Source organism: Leptosomus discolor, chromosome 2 (genome assembly GCF_034619465.1).
Source record: "Leptosomus discolor isolate bLepDis1 chromosome 2, bLepDis1.hap2, whole genome shotgun sequence".
NCBI lineage: Eukaryota > Metazoa > Chordata > Aves > Leptosomiformes > Leptosomidae > Leptosomus > Leptosomus discolor.
The window spans coordinates 88,581,682-88,593,539 of record NC_141392.1 but is presented as its reverse complement, the minus strand read 5'-3'; the positions used below and the strand labels follow the sequence as shown (position 1 = coordinate 88,593,539).

Here is an 11,858-nt window from a genome sequence, read left to right as displayed (position 1 = left end):
TTGACCTGCTGGCTACACTCTTGTTCATTCAGCCCAGTAGTCACTTGTCTGCCTTTGCCACAAGATGCGTTGCTGGCTCATGTCCAGCTTGTTGTCCGTCACGGGTCCTTCTCTGCAGAGCTGCTCCCCAGCAGTCAACCCCCAGCCTGTGTTACTGCATGGGGTTATTCCCTCCCAGATGCAGGACTTTGCATTTGCACTGGTGATCCTCACAAGGTTCCTGTCACTCCCTTTCTCCAGGGTGTCCCGGTTGCTCTAAGTAGCGGTCTGCCCTCCAGCCTCTTGACTGTCCCCCATGTAATCTGTGAACTTGCTACAAGTGCACTCCATTTCATCGTAGTATCAGTCCCTGAGGGGTACCAATGATAACCAGCTGACAGCTGGACTTTGTATGGATAATATAACCCTTTAAGTCTGGTAGTCTGGACAGTTTTCCACCCAGATTTTTGTGGCAGCATTCATCCTAAGCTGCTGAGGCTGGTGGTCTTTGGTGTTTACTGTTTTTGAGCTATGAAAGCTGTATTCAGTCAGCCTGGTTTTGGTACTTTGTACACTTACAGGCATCTCTGCAAAGGTGAACATGGGTTCTCTAATTTCCATTGAACAAAAGTTCTGGTTGGCCAGCCAAGGCTGGGGAAGGAATGGGAGGGGATGCGATAGCCTTGTCTGATGAGGCAGTGATACTGGATTTTAAAGGAACGTGTGAGAAAGCCTTGTAAGCATGAGTGGCTGCTCTTGGGAACAGTGATGAGGAAGAGATCCCATAATAAAGGACTCTGTAAAATCAAAAGATGCACTAGAAGTATGTGGTCTCCAGTAATGCATTTCATATCCACAGGTATATATTTATTGAGGTGCAAGATGTCTGCCCTGAGGCTGATTTCTAACAGAACCTCCCAGCAGGCCTTGTCTAACTCTGATTACACCTGGGAGTACGAGTACTATGAGTACGGACCAGTGTCATTTGAAGGCCTGAAGGCTCATAAATGTAAGTTCTGTAGAGACATACTTTATTGCAATTGAGCTTCCCCATCTTAATATTCCTGCTTTTCATTTGTAACTGATTATTGCACAAAAATGTCTTTCCTAATTTTTTGGATTCTCAACAATTAGAAGTGTTACTCTGTTTATTATAATTGTTCATTATTCTGTGTCTTTGACTGTTTTTCTTGTGCATGAGAGAACCATGGATTTCTTGGCTGGGGTAGAAATTTGTCAATACTGAGGAATATCAGACTATCAGGAACAGTTTATAACAGCAAATACAGCCACTGCTGCTTCTGGTGAATACTTGGTATGATCCGTGTTGCTTAGTTCTTCTTCCTGCTGATGCTAAAAAGGCAGTGGTGGGCAGCCTCACTGCTTCCCGTTTTTTTTCATGGAAAAAAATATAAAGCTTTTAAAAGATTTAAAACAAAAGAAGTAGTTTCTCCTGAAGAAACTTTTATCATTGGGACTTTCTTCATAAGAGCATGCTAAATTCAGCATTCTGCTCATACTGGAGCTGTTTTACAGCAGAAGCAACAAGTGGAGGACAGGGACAAGAGAGATGAAAAATGGGTAGGAACTGAGAGGAAATTTAACTAGGGCAAGCTAGTACATATGAACCAACATTCACTTAAAGTCTAGGTAAGGGCTTTGGTTTTTATGAAATTTCTTGGGTTTTTTAAGGGGGAAATGTGTAGGGGAGAAAAAAAGAAGTAAGGGAGACCAACTCAGAATTACTGGACATGTTTTGCAAGCATGTTGCCAGAGAAGCAAACCATTTTGTTTCTTTGTTTTTGAGCTGGATATACTGTGGGAGGGTTTGAGCACCTGTCTTGAAACTATTGGGGACGTGTCTCCATCCGGTGCTGGAGCACTGGTCCAGGATGGGATATATATTTTTTTGCCTCATCTGTCACAATGAGGATTTGGACTGAGAAAGAGGAGTGCCTGCAGTGGCAAACAGCAGCCCAGAAAGGCTGATCTCCCTTGGCTGTGCTCTGTCAGGAGGTTTTGGGGAGGCTCTGTGAGGGACAGAAGAAACTTGTTGAAGTTTTTAATGCTTTAAAAAAACAAAACAACAACAACAACAAAAAAACAAACCAAAAACTGGAGCAGAATGTGTACTTTACCTTTTTTTTTCTTCCAAAAAAGTTTCCTGATTACTGTCTGTATTTTTACAAATGTTAGGTACTTGAAAAATGTAGGTTAGCTGTTATCATGTTTCTAATTTATATTCCATTCTTCCGCTTCATCAGAGGCCAAACCTGATTACAAAGATTAGCTGCAGTGTTGTGTACATGCCTTCTTTTTATCCTGGTATATCAAAGAGTGTGACAGGAGAAAAAATAATATCAATTATAGTTACCTCTGGATTGGGGAAGGTATAGCATCAAACAAAACAGCCCTTGGACTGCCATCGAAGTGATTGCCATGTGAAGTGTGGCAGCTCAGCTTCTCTGCCTGGCTGTGCTGGTTAGAGCAGGAGGGTTCTGGACAGCTCTTACTGGAGAATGGGACAGGAGGAACAGCCGTTTTTCAGGTGGAGCTTGATGTACTTATGAAAGGGATTAATACTAGTGTCGAATCGGTGACCTAGGAAGTCCCTTCTGGTTTTTGAGGGGTGTGTGTTCAGTTTTTCCTTAACTAATAGATTGCAGTTGGCTCTGTTTACTTTAGTGTCACTGCACGCATTCTCAGAGGGCTGAATTTAATCTAGTTAAAGGAACAGTCTGTATCTGTGGTGTGTATGGCATGGTATTTCTTGACACAGTATGTTCTTGGTCTGTTTCTTCTAGCTATTTTCAGCTGAGTTGAGACTGTTGAGGAATGTGGAGGAAACGCGGTCAGACATGTAACTTCACTGAAATCCTAAACTGGAGAGGAGACTACACTGGGGTTTACATTAGGAGGGAGACCTTGGATATTGACAGAGGGGTGTTAATGAATGTCTGTAACTTATGTTGGAGAGTCCACTTTAGAGTGGACTCCAGTGTAGGTGGTGCAGGCTGGCAGTGACACTTGGCCAGCTGTAAAACATGACTGGCCTCTCTTAAAATTAGCGGGGTGTGATTTGTTAAAATTTATTTATTTATTTCTGATACAAAAGGTATTTCCTTGTGAGAGGAAATAAATGCCCCAAAATGAGGGCACTGTTTTGAACCACAATGTAAGATGAAGTCCACAAGAGAAAGTTGGAGGCCACTTTCGGATTAATGTTGATTTAATTAATTGTAGGCAAGGGGAGGTTCCTAATAGTTTAATGTATACACAAAGGAATTCAGAAGCCTGTTTTCTGAAAGCAGAGGAAAATTTATGTAAAGTGACCTGTAAAGAAAAATATTGACAAACGTTGACTACACGAAAATTTTCTTAAAAAAAAAAAGTGGAGGTAGGGAGAAGATGAGGTGTTCAAATGCCACAGTGACGTTTCAAATATATGACTAAAAAAAAATAAAAGATATACCTCTGATTGGTAGAGATAAGAAGAAAATCCTATTTTTGTGCCTTTGGAACAGAAGAAAGCTCAGTAACATTAGAGATGTAAAATAGGTAGGAATGATCAGGGGAGTCAGAGCTACTGCCAGGATGTTACGAGTCTGTGTTAGGAAGGAAAGGAAGACTGATTCTGCAACTTGAAAGTCATGGGATACTTTCCCTATCTATTTGTAACTTGAGACAGTATTAGAAATATAGTCCTACACCATATTCTTGAGTAAACGTTGTGTTATGTACTGTTTATTTTGAATAAAGGTTTAGAAGTTAAAGGGTTTGGATAATTTGCACTTAAATGAGTGAGGCCTAATGAAATACTGAAGAGAATTCAGGCTTCCTGCTTTAATTTTAAACAAGTCCAAAGAATGTAGTCCATACAGCCAAGGGCTGGAAGTGTGTCAGCAGCCACAATAAAGCAAATGTAGCTTTAGGCTCTGTAAACTTAGGAATTCTGTTGGGGCAAGGGGGAACACCAGACAAACGACAAGACAGGCTTGTTATTCAGCACACAATGCTGGCAGGTGTGATTCTTGTGGGGAATAGTAGTTTATCAGAATCTTGATTTTTATTTTTAATGTTTTTTTTTTCCTTTAGTTGATGAGTCAAGTTTTGCAGCTTGATCAATATGATCTATGTGTATATTTTTAGACATCTTACTTAATTAGACTTTACATTCTCGTTATTAATGCAGTTGCCTATCACTGTAGCATGTCTGACTAATTCGTAGGTACTGTAGTGGCTGTAAATGGTTAAGTGGTAAATTTTTTAATGGGAGTATTTCTTTTTAGAGGAAATCTTCAGGTGCTACAATGTCTGGTAGGATGGTAGATAATCATGAGCTATTTTCTATTAGTGAGGCCGAACACAAGGTGTATCTTGACTCACTGAATACAGGCTATGTTTATAGAATGATTCTGAAAGTAATTTAGGGCTCATAATTCATGGAATTATAGAAATACTCTCATACCAGTATGCTTTAAGCAAAAAGGAGTATTCCAAACTTCCCAGTTCCCCCCACGCCCCCATCATGGAGACCTATACTTGAACCACCCTCTAGTTATTTTACGAAGGGTGTTGAGAGGAGTGTATGTGGCAGAGATGGAATAAACACTACAGTGGGAGGCTTGAAACTTAACGTCCTTAGCTTACCAGAAAAAGGGATTAAGGAGTGACTTGGTTGTGGTAAAGTATTTTCACAAGGAGAAAATCTCAAGTCGCAGCAGGCGCTTTGACTTCACAGAGAAAGAGCAAATGGTTTGAATTGATTTCCAGTTTCCAGATCTGCCTTGCAATGTGGAAGATATTTCACAGTGGGTTTCTGATTAACCATTGGGGTTGAGCACCAGGCAGGATAGCTGACTCCTTTTTTTTCCGGTGTCTTTAGTCCTGTAGGAGATTCGACAAGCTGGCTAAAGTTCTGTGCTGTGCCCGCTGCACTGGGTCAGACAGATCATTGTGTAGCTTTACAGCCAGTGAGGATCTTGGGGTTCAGTAGCAGCTGTATAATGAGAGGTTAAGGGTAGGTAGGATACCTGTCCTGACTGAGACTTCCCTCTTGCATGTTGGTATGTTAATTTTTTTGAACTTTTAAGTAGTAGTTTTGAATATTTGCATAAATAAAAAAATAACTGGAATGACAGGTGAAAAAGTACCTGTGCACTGTGAGTCCTGGGCCAGGTCATAGTTTGGGATGGTGCTCTGTAACTTTGGGGCACGCTTATCAATTAATTGTCTGGAAATACGTTTGTCCCACTTGGACCTCTGTTAATCAAATTCCAGGAAGCTTTGAGCTTCCTTCAGGAGCAACTGTGGATCAACTTTGAAGTCCTAAGTGGACATAGATTTGTTTTAAGTAGAACTGGCAATTTATCTGTGGGTCCATTTGCTATAAATAAGAACAGTAGGTACATTTTTGCACACAGGCAAAAAGCCATGCTTTTCCCAATTGCTTGTATATTTGGCTATTGCCCTGAAGTTTTCCTTTTAGTTGGTAGTTTGACTTTTTTTATCCAAATCCATTTGGCTTCTCTGACATTGTATTGCAGTTTTCTGTATGTAAGTTGGAAACCCAAATTAAAAATAATTCCAAAATTTCTTGTTTAAGTTGGTTATTGATACTTGTTGAGGTAACAAATAGTTTTATCTGTGGTTCCGTTTATTTCAGAATGCTCTTATCTTACCACCAAAAGAAAGCTAGATCTTCCTGAATCTATTGTGTCAAAGAAATGTATCAAAATGCAGAAACCTAATGGTCTGGGGCAGAAATAATTTAAAATAGCAGGAGTTCAGTTCTACAGGGACAGAGGGTTTTGCTGAAAATCAAATAATCCTCTCTTCTGACTTCTAGCACTGAAGTTGTTTCCAAAGCAATGCTTGGAAATGAGCCAGGCATCACAAAAGGAGCTGCTGTTATTTTACTCACCAAGAGAATTCAGTGTCTTCCCTCTGGTTTGTCCAGACATCAGTAAAATTCAGGCTAGAAATAACAGCTTCAATGGCAGCTTTCTGTTTAAAATTAGATAATGATAAATCTGATTGTCCTTCTTCTTTGCCACGCAGGAATAAGCTGCAAAGTCTTTTACGATTTGCAGTCATGCTGCATGTGGAAGGAAACTTTCTGTGAGTGCAGGTGAAATACTGATCATCTTGTTTTCTCTTTTTTCACCAGATTCCATTGTGATCGGATTTTGGGTTGGTCTTGCGGTTTTTGTCGTCTTCATGTTTTTTGTCCTGACCCTGCTGACGAAGACAGGAGCACCACATCAAGAGTGAGTCTGAAAACTGGAATAATAAATCCAGCCTGCTAAGTGGTGCATCTCTTCTTTTGCAGCCCCCAAACAAGCAGCAACAGTGCTGACATTGCACTGGCTCAGCACCCTCTTGTTCTAGTCCGTCCTTATGAAAGGGTGCAGTCTATCTTTGTTTCAAATAATTTTTGTTCCAAGGAGACCGATTCTGTAGAATTGTTATTAATAGTGTTCCCTATTTAGGAAAAAGTAGGCATGCAGTAAGAGAAGGGAATAGCTGCATGTATGCATTTTCATGCTAAAAGGAAGTTGATGGGTAGGTTCTGCAGATAAATGGGGTCATTCTAGGTAGGCTCACGTTATGATGGAGTGGAACAGAGAAATGTGAACACTGACAGTATATACAAATAAAATGCAGTGCAGATGTTAGGGAAGTTGAAGTCTGGTGGGTTTCCAGATATTTGTGTGTTCAAGTCCAAAAGGTAGCTACCGGTAGTATTTACAAAAGTCTTTGCTTAACCCTGTAGCTCCCCTCGTCTCAGAGTTTCTTAGTTTCTGCCGAGAGATTCCAGTAGATGCTGAAGCACTGATCAGCTCCACACTTGTTTAACACCACTGTCTCCCTAAAGTCACAAACTAACCTATTTTTTTTTTTTTCATGTTCTTTCTGACTGATAAGTATGTGCAGACCATTGCCTCAACCATTTCTCTGCACTCGCACAGCACTCGGGCTGTCAGTGTCCATTCCTCGGAGAAAGTTCAAACTCCCATCTCCTCTCAGGCTTATGTGTCATAAAGTAGAAATAAAAAGCCACTCTGGAGAGTGAGATCACTTGCAGGCAGGTAGCAGTGATGAGAAGCTGATTGTGAAAGGCAATTGTTAATGCCTGTCGCTTCCTAAAGCAGCCTGCCTATCTCTGCCTGCTGAAGGCCAATTGCTATTTAATCATTTGTAGACTGGCTCTGAAACTTCGTGTAATAGCGCAACTCTAGAGTCAGGGCCATATTAGAGAGGACATACATATATTGCAAGCCTCTTCTGTGCTCCTAAATTTTTGCTTCTGTGAGAAGGAAATAGAGGCAGAAGAATTCAGCTTCCCAGAACTGACTTGCTGGTATTTTTGCCTCCCTTATGGACTGTCATAAAGTAGCCAGACCTTGCTCCCAAATATATTTGAAGTACTTTTAAGTGTTGCTGCGCTGCCTCGTCTCCCTGGAGATCTTGTTTTGTAGCTGAGCATCTCAGTCTGTATCCCATGTGAATAATTTGAGAAGGGAAGTAGTGATGAAGTCAAATATACAACAAAGAATTTAATATGGGTATTTGTCAAAAGTTTCTATGCTTGTAAAGAGGCCTGCTTGATATCTCCCTCTGGTTTTCTGCTTTCTTCATGAATTTTCTTGGAACAGGTTGCCTAGGGAGTTTGTGAAACATCCATCTTTGATCGACTTCTGCATCCAGATAACCTGATCTGAATTCAGAGTTGGCCTTGCCTTCATCAGCACGTTAGGCTAGAGGCCTCTAGAAGTCCCTGCTGACCTAAATCTTAATACAGTTTTTCTTCAGTTGCTGAAGAGAGCCCAATTATTCCTTTATGTATTTGTTTTAAACTTCCTTTGCAGCTTTGGGAGGTGCGTACTTGAATGCTTGCCCGCTTACTATGTATGCTGAGTTGGCACCTTTAACAAATTTGAGCACTATTTTTTTGAGAGTTGATAACCGCATGTGTACAGTGCTGGAAAGAGATCATCTGGGTGTATGTTAAGGGCAGTGAATACTGTTGTTTCCTCTTACTTTTGATACATGTATATAAAAACTGGAGAACATAAATACCTACCTGTAAAAGCAGTGCAGACTGTGGTTTCGGTTTGCCTGCATCTTCTGTCTTTATACACAACTGGGTTCTTCATGACTCATTAGTGGGCTGTCATGCAGCCCTCCTTTAGAAATAGATGTTAATGGGATTCCTGCGTCTTGGGAGAAAGCCAGCCTGATTGATGGACATGTCTGACTTCAGTAAGTCAATTTAACTGTTCTTTAAAGTACCATTAACGTGAGAGATAGGTGTAACAGGCTTCAGATGGATTGATCCAAAGTAGAATACTCTGATTTTTCTAGTAGTATGCTTTTCTTGGCTCAATATAAAGTGGTATGATAGCATGCATTTTTCAAAATTGTACAAGATGTTCAGAATTGGGTTCATTCTCAAACCAGAAGAAAAGGGTCAGGATATGGAAGGGGAGAAGTAGAAATTTAATTAGTTATGGAGATGATGCCTGTTGCACTTTTCTTTTGTTTGCTTGCCTATTAGTATGTGTGGAACGTTAGCTTCTGCGACAAAAAAAAAATGTGTTGACAATCTTTCGAAATATCTGCCTGAAAAGCACTGTCATTCATCACTCAGGAGAAGATGGTACACTATGTTTCTGCGCTTAAAAACATCTTTAAAAATGCATTTGTGCAACAAACGCATGTGTTCATGTAACCTATCTGTACAAAATGTTGGCTGATGGAGTCGCAAAGCTTCATGGAGCTATTGAGACAGGTTGTACAACTAGTTGCAGTAAAGGTGAAATGACTGGGGTTTTAATTTTTTTTTTTTTTAAGAAATCAGTTGGTTTTGGTTAAGGATTCTGGGGTGGAAGTGACTCGGAGAAATGCAGATCCACTGAAACAAAAACTTCGTCTACAGATACTTGTATGTCTTTGCTGAAAACACATTCAGGAAGGTTTCTCAGGTTTAGGGTAGCGCTTCTGGGTTGACACTAAGGATCCATTTAGATCCCCTGAGTTCACTTTGGGATGCCAAAGCCTGCTATTTTGGAGGATTGGCTACATACTCCTTTCCATGGTTTGCCAAGTGCCCCAGGTCACTTCAGGGAGTGTTGAGAGACAGGGTGTTCAAGATATAGAGAGGGGAATTTCAAGCATCAGTCCCAAACCAATATGCCCCCCTTAGAAGGGTATGCTGGGCAAAATGGTCTGTACCCTGACAGTGCACTTGAGTCCAGAGCTTAATACTGAATCCAGCAGACCAAAAATATCACTGTGTATTAGGTCACGTATTCCCTGCTCTTGAGCGCAGGATTATTCTCTATCGTATGTCCTCAACATTCTGGGTCACTATAAAATTTCTTTGCATCTTCTGTTCTTCCCTTTAGGTTAGGATGCTGTTGCCAGTCTTGTGTGCCCCTCTGTACAGCCAGCCTTTGCTCCTTCGTAGCTCACTGGATCATAAAGCACTTCGCACACCTATGAACTAGTCTTACTTCAGAAGAAAGCTTAAAATGCATCCATTAGAGAAGTCACTTCTTCCTAGGCCTATAGTGCTTGTCCTTCTTCCTGGGCTGCTTTGCCACCTCCCCTGTCTGTGCCCCAATACTACATAGAAAGTCTTGGGGACAGATTTGCAAAACTATATACGCAGCTTAAATTCAGAGTGGGGATTTCTGTTCCATTATAAAGACATAAATGTCAGTCTGAAGGCTGCCACGTTACTTTTCCAGTCTGTTTGTCTCCTGGTGTGTATACAATCTATATGGTCGGTTATTATTACGTAGTTACTGGTCTGCCTTGCATGAATTTAAATGTTATGCTTCTACGTGCTCCACTTTGAAATGCAGACTGAGCCGATACGGTTTTGACAAACTAGAGGACTGCTGTGATTTGAAGACTCGAGTAACTGCTTTTGTTAGGATAGAATTCTCATATCATGTAATGGAAGTAAATTAGCGTTTTAGAAGCAGGGATCTTTAAGATTAACTATGACTGAAACACTAATGGTAGGTATTCTGTGAACTTGAAGGTTTTAGGGGTAGATTGCTGAAAGTGCCATCTGAGGCTTTCAAAAGCATGTAGGCACTTAGCTCCTACTGCCAGCTTGAGGGAATTCAATTGTAGTGTTTCTCAGTAAGTGCTGCGTGCACCTTTAGGTGTCCAACTAGCTGGCTCCAGTGTCATTTGCCACATGTTCACATGTTACGAGAATGATTTAGTAATTCTTACTTAACGAAACTTATATTCTGAGAATATGTTTAGATTTTTCACTGCTCATCCTCTGAATACCTCTGCTGCCTTTCAGATGCAAGTAACTTGAATTTTTTGACAACAGCATATAAATTCATCTTGACAAAGAATCTGTGACACTCCTGTCTAGCTTGAGCTTTTCTCAGCCCCAGCTGTTCATGGCTCCTGCACAAGTCCCTGTGGATTGGAGCTGGTTTGAGCTAACACTTGTAGAAAACTCCAAGAAAGATGTTAAGATGTCCTTCCTGGGCTGTGTGTCTGAATTGCTAAGACTGACAGTCTTTATAGCAATCTTTAGTTCCAGCTCTCCTAAGTAGGAAATCTGAATGTCATTGGCTGAAGTCAGTGGAAAAGATGGTTTGATGTCTGGACAACCAAGCACTCAAACTATACCTTTAGTGACAGCAGTGCTGCCTATGTCTTGGAAAGGTTTTTAGCTATCAAAGATTTTTCTCAAAGCATTCTATAAGCCCTTTTAAAAAACCTGATACCACTTGATATCAAGAGGAAATACTGAAGAGTATTTCTAAGCTCATTCAGTGAGCTGGTTATTACAGTATATTGATTACTAGAAGTGCCATTTAAGAGTGCTGGCACTGATCACTTACTCCCATGGAAAATTATCATGACAAATCAAGATTTAAAATCGCTTCAGCAGAAAATAATAAATAGTACTGGCTTTTTAAATTCTGTTGTAGCTAAACTGTAGGTTTTCCTTTCTTCCTGATAATAATTTGCTGAAACCAAATTTGCAGTTAAGAACTCAAATAGTTCTACTTTTGTGCTTACTGTATTTTTCTTTTTCCTCCCTAGCAATGCAGAACCTTCTGAAAAAAGATTTCGCATGAATAGCTTTGTGGCAGATTTTGGAAGACCTCTGGAGTCAGAGAGGGTCTTTTCGCGTCAAATAGCTGAAGAATCCCAGTCACTTTTCCATTTCTGCATTAATGAAGTGGAGCATTTGGACAAAGCAAAACAAAGTCAGAAAGGTCCAGCTCTGGAAAGTAATATCCACTTCCAGGAAGTTCCCAGGAGCAGTGCAATGTTTGAGGAGGACCTAAATTGTCTTACAAAATTTAACATTCCTAACTTTGTGAACACTGAGCAGAACTCTTCACTAGGTGAGGATGATCTCCTCATCTCGGAGCCACCGATCATTTTAGAAAGCAAATCGGTCATGCAATCTTCCCATCGGATCCTTGACTGAAAAGTCTCTTACTTTAAGTTAAACATTCCTGATACCGTCTGGTTTGAAGCCTTTCTTGGCCTTCTGGTGTTTTCATAGAAGGTATTTCAGACCTGTGCTTTTCATTGTATGTAAGGCTGGCTGTGCTGACAGAACTCAGTTTAGACAAGATGTAAAACACCAAACGCTTTATTCTGATGCCTTCTGTGGTCTAAACCTTTTGCTCAGCATTATTTTTGCTTCCTGTTTTTTTTTTTCCCTTGTTTTGTTCTTTGTTTTTAAATGACTGCTTATGTCCAGCTTCTGAGGGATACAATATAATTTGTGCGGACTGTGAAGGCTGAAGCCTGGCGCTGGGAGGTGTATGAAGACTCCTCATCCAAGAAAAGTATAAACCTCGAATGAAGACTGAAGCAAT

The 11,858-nt window shown here is 40.6% G+C and overlaps 1 protein-coding gene across 1 annotated transcript; it reads left to right on the top strand.

The window, feature by feature from the left end:
* Positions 1-861: 861 nt before the first annotated feature.
* MRAP2 (melanocortin 2 receptor accessory protein 2) lies at positions 862-11,461 on the top strand. Its single transcript, XM_009955471.2, has 3 exons — positions 862-988; positions 6,149-6,248; positions 11,068-11,461. The coding sequence occupies exons 1-3, from the start codon at positions 862-864 to the stop codon at positions 11,459-11,461; spliced, it is 621 nt and encodes a 206-aa protein (XP_009953773.1).
* The last annotated feature ends 397 nt before the right edge of the window (positions 11,462-11,858 follow it).

What these genes read in the sequence shown, in the direction of transcription:
- MRAP2 (XM_009955471.2), top strand. Translation starts at nt 862, where the DNA reads ATGTCTGCCCTGAGGCTGATTTCTAACAGAACCTCCCAGCAGGCCTTG. An exon ending in AGGCCTGAAGGCTCATAAAT is followed by an intron (nt 989 to 6,148) that starts GTAAGTTCTGTA and finishes TTTTTTCACCAG; the next exon opens with ATTCCATTGTGATCGGATTT. An exon ending in ACAGGAGCACCACATCAAGA is followed by an intron (nt 6,249 to 11,067) that starts GTGAGTCTGAAA and finishes TTTCCTCCCTAG; the next exon opens with CAATGCAGAACCTTCTGAAA.